Source organism: Oncorhynchus kisutch, linkage group LG6 (assembly GCF_002021735.2).
Source record: "Oncorhynchus kisutch isolate 150728-3 linkage group LG6, Okis_V2, whole genome shotgun sequence".
Classification (NCBI taxonomy): domain Eukaryota; kingdom Metazoa; phylum Chordata; class Actinopteri; order Salmoniformes; family Salmonidae; genus Oncorhynchus; species Oncorhynchus kisutch.
The window spans coordinates 16,072,018-16,086,436 of record NC_034179.2 but is presented as its reverse complement, the minus strand read 5'-3'; the positions used below and the strand labels follow the sequence as shown (position 1 = coordinate 16,086,436).

General features: G+C 40.8%; 1 protein-coding gene across 1 annotated transcript; it reads right to left on the bottom strand.

Annotated features, from left to right (window-relative positions):
• Positions 1–5,110: 5,110 nt before the first annotated feature.
• On the bottom strand, positions 5,111–12,510 carry LOC109892393 (zinc finger and SCAN domain-containing protein 2-like). Its single transcript, XM_031826285.1, has 2 exons — positions 12,242–12,510; positions 5,111–6,942 (listed from the first exon to the last, which is right to left on the bottom strand). Exons 1-2 carry the CDS (start codon positions 12,411–12,413, stop codon positions 6,017–6,019), a joined length of 1,098 nt encoding a protein of 365 aa, XP_031682145.1. The 5' UTR covers positions 12,414–12,510; the 3' UTR covers positions 5,111–6,016.
• Positions 12,511–14,419: the final 1,909 nt, after the last annotated feature.

Sequence of the window (14,419 nt, the reverse complement as noted above, 5' to 3'; positions counted from 1 at the left end):
ACAGTCTGCAAAACATCATACATTCTGTAGTCCTCTAGTCTACAATTCTATGTAGAATTAGTAGCACTGAAGAGAAGGTATGTCTATCTTCCTCTTTCCAAAAGCTAGGTGCTTTGAGAACAGAAGGCTCTGTCTATTCCCTCGTGGGCTCTTTCCACTCTAAGGCTATCTCTGATAAGCTACCCAGGAAAAGGAGACATGCCAAAAAAATAAGGTCTGTGATAAATACAGGCTAAGGAGAAGGAGATCTTATACATTTTGTTCTATGAGATAATCAGCTAACGCCACTTTTTGTGAATTTTCAAGCACTTACCAAGCAATCGGAAAGTATTCAGACCCCTTGACTTTTTCCACAATTTGTTATGTTTACAGTCATATTCTAAAATTTAAATCGTTCCCACCCCCTCAACCTACCCCTCAATGACAAAACAAAGACCGATTTAGAAATGTTCGGAAATTTATTAAAAAGAAAAAACGGAAATAGCAAATTGTGTGTTCAGATCCTTTACTCAACTTTGTTGAAGCACCTTTGGCAGCGATTATAGCCTTGAGTCTTCTTGGTATGATGCCACAAGCTTGGCACACCTGTATTTGGAAAGTGTCTCCCATTCTTCTCTGCAGATCCTCTTAAGCTATGTCAGGTTGGATGGGGAGCGTCACTGCACAGCTATTTTTAGGTCTCTTCAGAGATGTTCGGTCGGGTTCAAGTCCGGGCTCTAGCTGGGACACTCAAAGACATTCAGGGACCCTCCTGCGTTGTCTTGGCTGTGTGTGTAGGGTCGTTGTCCTGTTGGAAGGTGAACCTTCACCCCAGTCTGAGGTTCTGAGCGCTCAGGAGCAGGTTTTCATCAAGGATCTCTCTGTAATTTGCTCTGTTCATCTTTCCCTCAATCTTGACTAGTCTCCTAGTCCGTGCCACTGAAAAACATCTCCACGGCATGATTCTTCCACCATCATGCTTCACCGTTGGGATGGTGCCAGGTTTCCTCCAGACGTGATACTTGGCATTCAGGCCAAAGAGTACAATCTTGGTTTCATCAGACCAGAGGATCTTGTTTCTCATGCTCTGAGAGTCCTTTTAGGTGCCTTTTGGCAAACTCCAAGCGGGCTGTCATGCGCCTTTTAGTGAGGAGTGGTTTCCGTCTGGCCACTCTACCATAAAGGCCTGATTGGTGGAATGTGGCAGAGATGGTTGCCCTTCTGGAAGGTTCTCCCATCTCCACAGAGGAACCCTGGAGCTCTGTCAGAGTGACCATCGGGTTCTTGGTCACCTTCCTGACCAAGGCCCTTCTCCCCTGATTACTCAGTTTAGCCAGGTGGCCAACTCTAGGAAGAGTTTTGGTGGTTCCAAACTTCTTCCATTTAAGAATGATGGAAGCCACATTGTCCTTGGGGACCTTCAATGCTGCAGACATTTTTTGATACCCTTCTCCAGATATGTGCCTCGACACAATCCTGTCTCAGAGCTCTAGGGACAATTCCCTCGACCTCATTGCTTGGTTTTTGCTGACATGCACTGTCAACTGTGGGACCATATATAGACAGGTGTGTGCCTTTCCAAATCATGTCCAATCAACTGAATTTACCACAGGTGGACTCTAAGTTGTAGAAACATCTCAAGGATGATCAATGGAAACAGGATGAACCAGAGGCTGAATTTCGAGTCTCATAGCAAAGGGTCTGAATACTTATGTACATTTAGTACATTTTTAATACATTTGCAAACATTTCTAAAAACCTGTTTTTGTTTTGTCATTATGGGGTGTTGTGTGAAGATTGATATTATTTTTGTAATCCATTTTAGAATAAGACTGTAACATAACAAAATGTGGAAAAAGGAAAGGGGTCTGAATACTTTCTGAATGCACTGTATTAGCCATTTCTGAGACTCACTCAGCTAATTCCTTTGATAAAGCAGTAGCAATACAAGCAATACAAACACATATTCAAAAACATATCCCTCTAATGCTTAGGGAAGATCTCATGTAAAGTGATATTGAAGTGTTGTGGCTTCAGGTTCACCTATCTCAACTAAAGCTTGTTCTTTTAGGGTGTTGCAATAGGCCACCAAGTGCTAACAGTCAGTATCTAGATAATGTGTGTGAAATGCTTGATAGTGTATGTAATATAAACAGAGGTCTACTTTTTTGGGGACCTGAATATTGACTGTTTCCATCAAGCTGTTTGCTCAAGAGGAAGCTTCTCACTGTAACCAGTGCCTGTAATCTGGTTCAGGTCAATCAACCTACCAGGGTGTTTACACTACAGGAACCAAACTCTGCAAAAAAAAGAAATGTCCCTTTTTCAGGACCCTGTCTTTCAAAGATAATTCGTAAAAATCCAAATAACTTCACAGATCTTCATTGTAAAGGGTTTAAACACTGTTTCCCTGTGAACTGGTCGTTAAGACAGTAACAGCTTACAGACAGTAGGCAATTAAGGTCACAGTTATGAAAACTTAAGACACAAAAGAGGCCTTTGTACTGACTCTGAAAAACACCAAAAGAAAGATGCACAGGGTCCCTCCTCAGTGGGTTAACATCTCACTGCAAGTACTGGCAAATCTGGTGCAGTCCATGAGGAGATGATACACTGCAGTACTTAATGCAGATGGTGGCCACACCAGATACTGACTGTTACTTTTGATTTTGACTGCCCCTTTGTTCAGGGACACATTATTCCAATTTTGTTAGTCACATGCCGGTGGAACTTGTTCAGTTCCTGTCTCAGTTGTTGAATCTTATGTTCATACAAATATTAACACGTTAAGTTTGCTGAAAATAAACGCAGTTGACAGTGAGAGGACGTTTCTTTTTTTGATAAGTTTATATAATCCACATGTAGAACTAATACTGTAGCACTTTGTTCTAAAACTGTATCGGTACCCATTGAATGCAGTGATCTCAATATAGTGGCTATATCCAGGAAAGACAAGATTCCAAAAGCTGGGCCTAAAATAGTGTATAAGAGATCATACAAAATATTTAGCTGTGACTTACAGTGGGGCAAAAAAGTATTTAGTCAGCCACCAATTGTGCAAGTTCTCCCACTTAAAAAGATGAGAAAGGCCTGTAATTTTCATCATAGGTACACTTCAACTATGACAGACAAAATGAGAAAAATAAATCCAGAAAATCACATTGTAGGATTTTTAATGAATTTATTTGCAAATTATGGTGGAAAATAAGTATTTGGTCACCTACAAACAAGCAAGATTTCTGGCTCTCACAGACCTGTAACTTCTTCATTAAGAGGCTCCTCTGTCCTCCACTCGTTACCTGTATTAATGGCACCGGTTTGAACTTGTTATCAGTATTAAAGACACCTGTCCACAACCTCAAACAGTCACACTCCAAACTCCACTATGGCCAATACCAAAGAGCTGTCAAAGGACACCAGAAACAAAATTGTAGACCTGCACCAGGCTGGGAAGACTGCATCTGCAATAGGTAAGCAGTTTGTTTTGAAGAAATCAACTGTGGGTGCAATTATTAGGAAATGGAAGACATACAAGACCACTGATAATCTCCCTCGATCTAGGGCTCCACGCAAGATCTCACTCCGTGGGGTCAAAATGATCACAAGAACGGTGAGCAAAAATCCCAGAACCACACGGGGGGACCTAGTGAATGACCTGCAGAGAGCTGGGACCAAAGTAACAAAGCCTACCATCAGTAACACACTACGCCGCCAGGGACTCAAATCCTGCAGTGCCAGAAGTGTCCCCCTGCTTAAGCCAGTACATGTCCAGGCCCGTCTGAAGTTTGCTAGAGAGCATTTGGATGATCCAGAAGAAGATTGGGAGAATGTCATATGGTCAGATGAAACCAAAATATAACTTTTTGGTAAAAACTCAACTCTTCGTGTTTGGAGGACAAAGAATGCCGAGTTGCATCCAAAGAACACCATACCTACTGTGAAGCATGGGGGTGGAAACATCATGCTTTGGGGCTGTTTTTCTGCAAAGGGACCAGGACGACTGATCCGTGTAAAGGAAAGAATGAATGGGGCCATGTATCGTGAGATTTTGAGTGAAAACCTCCTTCCATCAGCAAGGGCATTGAAGATGAAACGTGGCTGGGTCTTTCAGCATGACAATGATCCCAAACACACCGCCCGGGCAATAAAGGAGTGGCTTTGTAAGAAGCATTCCAAGGTCGTGGAGTGGCCTAGCCAGTCTCCAGATCTCAACCCCATAGAAAATCTTTGGAGGGAGTTGAAAGTCTGTGTTGCCCAGCAACAGCCCCAAAACATCACTGCTCTAGAGGAGATCTGCATGGAGGAATGGGCCAAAATACCAGCAACAGTGTGTGAAAACCTTGTGAAGACTTACAGAAATCGTTTGGCCTCTGTCATTGCCAACAAAGGGTATATAACAAAGTATTGAGATAAACTTTTGTTATTGACCAAATACTTATTTTCCACCATAATTTGCAAATAAATTAATTAAAAATCCTACATGTGATTTTCTGGATTTGTTTTCTCATTTTGTCTGTCATAGTTGAAGTGTACCTATGATGAAAATTACAGGCCCCTCTCATCTTTTTAAGTGGGAGAACTTGCACAATTGGTGGCTGACTAAATACTTTTTTGCCCCACTGTATGTAGAAGTAAACAATATTTGTTGGTCTGATGTGATTAATAAGAAGCATCCAGATCCTGCACTTAATGAATTTATGACATTGCTTCTTCCAATTATTGATAAACATGCCACCTGTCAAGAAACTGACTGTTAGAATTGTTAAGGATTTAATGAGGAATTGAAGAACGATGGTTGAAAGAGATGGGGCAAAAGGAGTGGTTAATAAGTCTGGCTGCACATCTCTTATTGAGATTTGAGAAATTATGTGACTTAAAAGAAACTTATGAAGACAAGGTCAATGATAAAAATAATGATGGAAAATAACATGAGTACTTTAAATTAAATTATGGGCAGGAAGACACTCCTGTGAATTCTATGGTTTTTATTAGATTCCTTTCTTTCATGTTGTTTGTCTGTCATTTTTGTAATGACTTGGTGCTGCCTATCTTGGCCAGGACACTCTGGAAAAATAGATTTTAAATCTCAATGAGCCCTTTCTTGTTAAATAAAGGTTAAATAAATAAAACAATTTAACTCCATCTTCCATAAAATCAGATGGCTTACTCAACACAAAACCATTTAATGTTGCCAATTATTTTAATAATTACTTCATTGTCAAAGAGGGCAAACCTAAGGCAGTAAATGCCAACCACGAACAGTTGAAAGAAAATAATGACAGAAAAGCATTGTAAGTTTGAATTTTGTAAAGTTTGTGTGGAAGAGGCGGAACAATTGTTATCGATCAATAATGACAAACCTCCTGGTATTGACAACTTAGATGGAAAGCTGACCTGCCACTGTCATTAAACAAATCCTGTGTCCATGTCTGCTGATGATTCAACCCTATATGGGCCAGCAACCACAGCTAGTGAAATCACTGCAACCCTAAACAAGGAGTTGGTCAGTTTTAGAATGGGAGGCCAGTAATAAACTGGTCCTGAAAATCTCAAAAACTAAGAGCATTGTATTTGGTACAAATCATTCCGTAAGTTCTAGATCTCAGCTGAATCTGGTAATTAATGGTTTGGCTGTTGAGCAGACTAAATTATTTGGTGTTATCTTAATATTGTAAATTGTCATGGTCAAAACATATTGATTCAATGGCTGTAAAGATGGGGAGAGGTCTCTCCGTGATAAAAAGATGCTCTGCTTTTTGACACCGCCATCCCCGAAGCAATAATATGCATGCTAGTCTCTCTTGGCTAAGTGTTGAGGAAAGACTGAGGGAGAGGCACAACGCCTCTCCCCCATTTGACCTACTTGTTGCATGTATGTACTAACATGTATGTGGAACTGAGTGCACACACACTACATGTTAATGTTTAAGTGTAAAGTCTTTTGTCTGTAATGTCTTTTTCGTTGGACCCCAGTAAGACTAGCTGTTGCCATTGGCGTCGGAGAATGGCGATCCTAATAAAAAAAGGCATCTTTCATCTACCTCCCTCGGGTGTGAGTTCTGAGGTGTCCCTTGATATGGCTGGACTGACTGAATCCTTTCCCGCAGACAGGACAGGAGTAGGGTTTCTCTCCCGTGTGGACCCTCAGGTGGGTCTTCAGATGGGCAGACCGGTTGAAGCGTTTAGCACACACGTGGCAGCGGTACGGTCTCTCTCCCGTGTGGATGCGTTGATGCTCCCTGAACCTGCCTGAGTAGCTGAAACTCTTGCCACACACACCACAGTGGAAGGGCTTCTCCTTATTGTGAGAACACAGGTGGACCTTGAGGTAACTGGTAGAGGTGAATGACTTCCAACAGACTGTGCAGAGGATTTGCCTGTGACTAGTGTCACCACTGTGTGGTACTGTGTGGGATAGCATGTGTGCATCCAATTGGGAAAGCTCACAGAACACGGCTCCACACTGAGTACATGAGTGTGTCTGGGTGTCCTCCTCTGGTCTCCTTTCTGGATCTCTCGGAACACTTTCAGTGTTCTCACTCTGTGTTCTAGAACAGTCTGGATTTACTGCAGAGAGGGGCTGAGACTGAGGGGAGTCACTGGTAGGTTCTGATAGTGATGCTCCATAGCCCTCTCCATCAGGTTCTGTTTTGATCTGTCCAGTTGTGTTGGTCAGTAGAGAGTACTTCTCTCTGTTCTCCACAGTTTGGAGAAGATGTGTGGGCTGAGGTGGCTCCTGATCACAGTCACTTTTCACACAGGGAGGAATGGTTATGGAGTCTTCTTTGGTATCAGCCTCCGGCCCTTGAATCTGCTCTACCTCCTGACGGGTCCTGAGTTCACCCTGTTCCTCTTTAATCTCTGTGTCCCTCTGGCCCAGACTGGGGCTCCACTCCTGCTCACAGCGCTGTTGCTCAGGGGGAGTTTGCTGCTCTGAGACCCAAGAGACAATGGGCTGAGGAGCTGTGGGAAAGAAGACAATTTACATCAATGACAGCTGTTGACGCTTGATTAGCAAGACCACCATTGAGTGAGTTAGCTAGCTTGTTCTGGGAATGACATAGCTATGTCTCTGGCTGAATCCCATGTCACCTCTTCCCGTCACCCATCCATCCATTTGGGCATTCACGCCTGCGTCTGCCATACACACAAGTGTATCAAAGCTGAGGGAGTGAAATTTATGGAGGGTGTAGTGCAGCGTTTCCCAAACTAGAGTTCACGAAAGAAACAGACAAATTGAAATACTATCAAAACAGACTGATTTGTAATAGACTGTCATATCCCCAATTTAAAAAGGTAAACATTGGCCGTTGATTACATCACTCTTTTTTTATACATTGTGTGGTCGCGGAAAAGTGTTGATCAAAATGGGGTCGCAGTCCAAAATATTTTGGGAACCCCTGGTGTAGGATTTAATTAGACCCTCCGATAACCACCTGGATCAAGCCACGGCACTGCATTATTTGAGTGTGTTGTACCAGCGCATAAGCGGCCAGTGAGTTTGAAGTTAATTGTCACCATTAAAAATGCGCCTTTTGTAATAATTCATTCCATACATCATCACATTTGCAAACTTATGTTAGTTAGCCTGCTATTCCTAATGTGATGAAAAGATTGGATAGCCATAATTTTGGCTCATAATATAACAAAAAAAAAACAAACATGGCTGACCGCGTAGAGTAGGGCACCATCGGAGCGCATTGGCCATATCCCCGATGAGCGCACATATTCACTCTATCATTGTTGGGTCAGTGCCACTTGAATGTTTATTTTTGGACAATAATTTCCTCCTCTATGGTAGATGGATGTCATTGTATTTGTTTCTCCCCTTCTTATAGGGCTATTATATGAATCAGACAAAGCTGTTAGCAGAGTAGGCTACCCTGAACCTTTTGTTGTTTAAAAAATTATTCTGCTTATGTCTCCAGTCATATAAAGCGTAGTAGAAAGGCATGAAATGTGTTTATAAAAATGCCAGATTTTTCCAGTTGAAAGGAGAAGAAACGTATCTGATATTGCTTATAGACTATCCAATAAGGTAGGCTATACTGTTCGCTCAATTAAGTTGAGAATTTGTATGACTAAAAGACAGTCTTTTCATGATCTTCTCTTTACAGCAATAGCCATTTGCTTTCCAAACTGTTTTCCCGCGATTGTAGGGTTGTCCCCGACAAAAAAAAAAAAAAATCTTTGCCGACCGAGAGTTCAGTTCTTAAACCAATCGATGTTCGGAATTTTTTTAATCACATGCACGTGACCTATAGGGCCTGACCTATAGCATATCATACTCACATCAATAAATTGGTTATAACAAACTCTGAACACCGTAACACATCACAGCAAAATGGATGCAGAGGTGACAAACTCGAAATGGGGGAATGTTTACTGGTTGCTAAGGAGGTAAAGGGGAAGTCAGATGTGTGGAATAAATTTGAGTAGTTGTGGAAAATACTGGAGATAAATAAAAAATAAGGTAAGGAGCAAGTGCTGTGTGCAAACAGGTGCTGTTAGATTACAATGTAATTTTTCTGACCGTTCAGAAACAATGAAAACAACAGTAAATAAATTTGAAGAGTACCAGAGTATGTAAAAAAAAAATTAAAAAAAATAAGCCTTAATTACAGGAAAGACTAAAAACAGTCGCACGCATTCGTGAATGCAATTGCCGAAATGAAGTGGTTTATTTATTGTTTATGCTAATTATTCAAGGGACGCTATATTTTGTTAAAGCAAAAATGCTTGATTGCATTTAAAATCATGAATGACTCGTATGCTGTGCAATGACATTAACTAATTCATGATTGATTGATACAGTACGCTATATACAGTGCATTTGGAAAGTATTCAGACCATGACTTTGTCCACATTTTGTTACGTTACAGCCTAAATCGAAAATGTATTAAATTGTATTTTTCCTCAATTTAGACACAATAGCCCATAATGACAAAGCAAAAACAGGCTTTACATTTTTTTTTTACCCTATTTATCTAAGTATTCAGACCCTTTGCTATGAGACTCAAAATTTAGCTCAGGTGCATCCTGTTTCCATTGATCATCCTTGAGATGTTTCTACAACTTGCTTGGAGTCCACCTGTGGTAAATTCAATTGATTGGACATGATTTGGAAAGGCACACACCTGTCTATATATGGTCTCACAGTTGACAGTGCATGTCAGAGCAAAAACCAAGCAATGAGGTCGAAGGAATTGTCCTTAGAGCTCTGAGACAGGATTGTTTCAAGGCACAGATCTGGGGAAGGACACCAAAACATTTCTGCAGAACGGAAGGTGCACAAGAACACCACCAAGACTCTTCCTAGAGCTGGCTGCCCAGCCAATCTGAGCAATCAGGGGAGAAGGACCTTGGTCAGGGAGGTGACCAAGAACCCGATGGTCACTCTGACAGAGCTCCAGAGTTCCTCTGTGGGGATGGGAGACCCTTCTAGAAGGACAACCATCACTGCAGCACTTCATCAATCAGGCATTTATGGTAGAGTGGCCAGACGAAAGCCACTCCTCACTAAAAGGCACATGACAGCCCGCTTGGGGTTTGCCAAAAGGCACCTAAAGACTCTCAGACCATGAGAAACAAGATTCTGTGGTCTGATGTAGACAAAATTGAACTATTTGGCCTGAATGCCAAACGTCACGTCTGGAGGAAACCTGGCACCATCCCTACGGAGCAGAGTACATAGAGATCCTTGATGAAAACCTGCACCAGAGCACTCAGGACCTCAAACCGGGGTGAAGGTTCACCTTCAAACAAGACAATGATCCTAAGCACACAGCCAAGACAACGCATGAGTGGCTTCGTGACAAGTCTCTGAATGTCCTTGAGCAGCCAGAGACCAGACTCTGGTCAAACATCTCTGGAGACTTGAAAATAGCTGTGCATCGACGCTCTTCATCCAACCTGACAGGGTCTGCAAAAATAATGGGAGAAACTCCAAAAAACAGGTGTGCCTAGCTTGTAGCGTCATACCCAAGAAACCTGAAGGCTGTAATTGCTGCCAAAGAGTCTGAATACTTATGTAAATGTGATATTTCTATTTTCTTTGTGTGTGTGCAAACGTTTCTAAAAACCTGTTTTTGCTTTGTCATTATGGGGTATTGTGTGTAGATTGATGAGAAAAAAAACAATTTCATCAATTTTAGAATAAGGCTGTAACATAACAAAAATTTGAAAAAAGTGAAGGGGTCTGAATACTTTCCAAATGCACTATATCTTGTTAAACAACAGGGGGATATATTATTTTGAGTGGAACAGGAATTCCATCATTCAAGTCACAAGTGTGTCCTGAAGTTGATGGGTTTATTGTAGTGATGTGGGGGTTAGTTCATAACCAGCTGTCCACGCTGATATATTTGCAGTGTAGGCGGGTTTAGGGTCATGCAATATAGTGTGGATGAAGGACAGGCTGGTTGAATGAAGAGAAAACAATACATTTAAAAAATAACATTTTTGTACAATTTATTCTTGTACATTGAAGTTTTTCTTTCATTCTTTTTAGGGTTTCTGGCATTAGTACGTGAGCCTATAAGCTTCTGCGCAAAATAGCCTACACGCCAATCACCAAATGTTTTTTGTGAAGGGGCAGAAAAAGTTAGTTGATACACGGAGGATAAAAAGACAATGTCTGAGTTGAATTCAATAAGAGAAAAGCTTTAAAATTAAGAGTTCAAAATAACAAGAAGGCAGGGCAAGAAAAGTAATGAAAGATTTGGTGAAGTGGTAAAAGAGGATGATAGCCAGCACTGCTTTCTTATGTGTGATCATTGTGAGGCGCTATAAAAATTTGAAGTCACAAGACGGGCACATCAAGGGAACTGTAGCCTACTGATCAGATGTTTTAAATGGAAACTGAAATCTGGACACTGACTATAGATCTAACCTTTCACATAGCCTTAATATGAACTCCTGCGGAATTAAGCATTAATTGCAGTAAAATTATACACCAAATGTGAAATGACTCAGGAACAGGAGTGGAGAAATATGATTGATTTATTTCAGCATCTTGAGAGAATGTAAATGCACAGTCTGTAGAGGTGCTATCTTTATCGGCATCATGAAAGCTAATATTTCAACCACATAAAACATGCATCCAAGCCAAACTGACATTTTATTAGATACATGTTGGGTCATTTTCATAGCTTTCCATTTCCTTACAACCGGTCAATCTGATGTCATTTTAGTAACTTTACAAAACCTGTCCCGTTTTTTTTGTAGAGTTATTGCATTTTTTCACCAGTGCCTAAACGTCTTTGCTCTACAAAAGAAGCAGAAGAGAAATTTACCAATGTAAACTAGATTGAAGCATTACATCTATCAATTGATGACATTCTGGTGAGCAAGGGTTTATTTAGTCTTATAGGGCAACATATAATGACAGAAGAGAAGCTACATGTATCTAATTATAGACAGTTCACTAACACATCAAGAGCTTGGGACTATAAGGTTATATCTGCAAGATGATGATTCTGAGGTAATTGGCTTTAAAGTTCCAAACCCTCATTGGTTTAAATGGTGTCAGCTATTTTTATATTTTATTATTTTAAGCTTATCAACATGGATTGGGGTATTTAGAGTACTATATAGGTAGAGATCATTGAACAGAACAAGGCTATGTCAGCTCATTTTTGACAAAAAAATGCAGACAGAAAAACTTTGTCCCAAGCTCTCCAAATAGCCTACAAAAATGTTGGAAATTGTAAGTAGAAACATATCTAAATTAGGCCCAAAAAATCCTGCACCAAATTGTTCCGCTGTCTCCAACTTACCATATTCGGAGAATGATTTTGTACCCTATTTGCAGATCATCTTTTTTTAAAGCTCAAAAAGCAGTATTAGCAGTATGCAAATCAGGGAGCCAAATAAACGGCTCTTTCACCGACGCGATTCCCAACGTTCACCAAAAAGAGCCGTTCGTTCGCGAACGACCCATCACTAGTGCACGAGTGGGAACTCCGGTATTTCGCGATGATGAAAGATAAGAGCCATATGTATCGAAAGCAATGATTATTGAAGTTTATAAACGTTAAAACAGCGTCCGGATTGTAGTTCACGTGAGGTTGTCGTGGGCGAAGCTAATGGCTGAAACTATAGGAGAAGCCTTCTGGCTGCTTACACGAGTTTGAGAGCTAGGCATCCACCGTCTTTCTGCCCCACAGAGTCAACTATTGTAGAAAACAATATAACTTTTCTAGCTGTTTAGCTAATTCGTGTAAATGAGAAGTACAGTAAAGTAATCTAGCTAGCTACATACCCGGTAAGACCGGTGTGATCAAGTGTTGTTTCAGGTATTGGTTTTCTCTCTTTGTCCGGGCTATTTCTTCCTGATACTCGGAGATCGTGTCTCCGACCACTCCAAGTATCTCCTCGGCAGCTTGCATCAAACGCTCAGTTAGATACACATTCAGATATTGTAATTTAGTCATCGTTGGACGATTATAGGGGGCAAAATATCTTCCCGAAATACACGCAGCTTGTTGTCAAACGTGAACGCTGTGCGCACGGAAGTGACGTCGGCACTCTAGTCACATTCACCATAGGAACGTCAAATTAATTGTTAATCTCTGTCGCAGTGAACAGACACAATCACACAGGAAGAATTGAACAGATTGATTATCTTCTTGGGCAGCTGCTGAATTTTCCTGTATGTGGTTACTGATGGGACACACACACATTTCTAAGGAGTTTCTCTCTCTGAATAGAACCAGTAAAGCATTAATTATTACAGTTACAGTGCTTTGCAGTATATATATATATTTTAATGAATGTATACTTAATAATTCATTAAGTTTATTCAAAATAACCATTCATAGTATTGGTTAATCATATCAATAGGAATGTTTTGATAACAATGCAGTACTGACCATTACCTCATCCATGCAACGTTTTGTTGACACTGATTACAGTCTCATGCACAGTTTACATCGTGACGTATTTCAATACACTGTTTGTCATTTTCACGGAGTCTTACCCGCTGTTAGTGTGCTACCGCAGCCTGCATTCGGGGCGTTCCCATTGGTTCCTTCATGAACACCCCCCTCGAGCATCCCATTGGTTACAGCATGAACGCCCCCCATCTCGAGCAGAACATTTCATCAGAGTTTCATACTGTACTGTCTTTGTCTTCATACTTGTGACACTTTTGAATGTGGGTCCTTCGCTCCTACCTGCCAAACACCTGCCCTCATGGCATTAACAGAACTAACGGGAAAACAGTGCCCGACAGGCCGGGACAAAGAACACTGTCTATCATGTACAGCTGGTTAGCTAGCTACTGTTGTCGCCCCTGACCCTTCTGTGGGGTTTATTGGCGGCTGGCATCCAATGTTATTGTGCATTAATGCCACCTACTGTACTGGAGCGCTCCTGCTTTCCGCCTGTCCTAGCTTTAAAATGTACCAATAGAAGTATAACGAGGGGTTTCTGCAGATTCCACAATTGCACCATTTTCTGCCCCGCTACTGAACGGACAACTGTAGAGTTTGTAGCAAGGTGGAGGAGAGCCTGTCTCTCAGAGACCAGATTTATTTTGGGAGGCTGCAAAGCAGCTAGCTAGCTAATAGCAATTTAATCAATTTTAGAATAAAGCTATAACGTAACAACATTTTTTTTAAAGTCAAGGGGTCTGAATACTTTCCGAATGCACAGTAGCTAGCTAAAAGCTAGGCTGAAGATACTGTATCTTCAACCAAGCCTAGCTTTTAGCTAGCTAGCTGCTCTACATTGCAAGTTAGCTTGACTTGTTATAAAGTTAGAGAAACAAGTTGAGGAACAAGCAATTAAATATTATCCACTTAAAAAATATATTTATCCTGTATTGAATAATATTTGTATATTTAATGAGTGACAGGCTCTCCTGCATCTTGCGTTACACTTGTCCATTCAGTAGTGGGGCAAGACTCCGTGAAGACGACATATGGCGTAATGAAATATGTCTTGATGTAAACAAGGCATAACAGAAACAGATGCACTTACTCTACCTGCCAGCCATCAAGTGTACTGCAGGCAATATAACAGTCATGCTGTTATATCATTGACTTTGTGTACTTCTCTGAACAGGATCTAATAATGATAGATTTTGAAAGCAACATTAAAATGTTAGGTGTTCATTTTCCAGTTCCCCTTGCCACTACTTCAAGTGTGTGTGTGTGTGTGTACAGTACCAGTCAAAAGTTTGGACACACCTTCTCATTCAAGGGTTTTTCTTTATTTTTAATATTTTCTACATTGTAGAATAATAGTGAAGACATCAAAGCTATGAAATAACACATATTGAATCATGTAGTAACCAAAAAAGTGTTAAATCAAAATATATTTTATAACTGAGATTCTCAAAAGTAGCCACCCTTTGCCTTGATGACAGCTGTGCACACTCTTGGCATTAGCTCACCAGTCAACCTACTGTGTACTGAACATTCATATTGCAATGTAT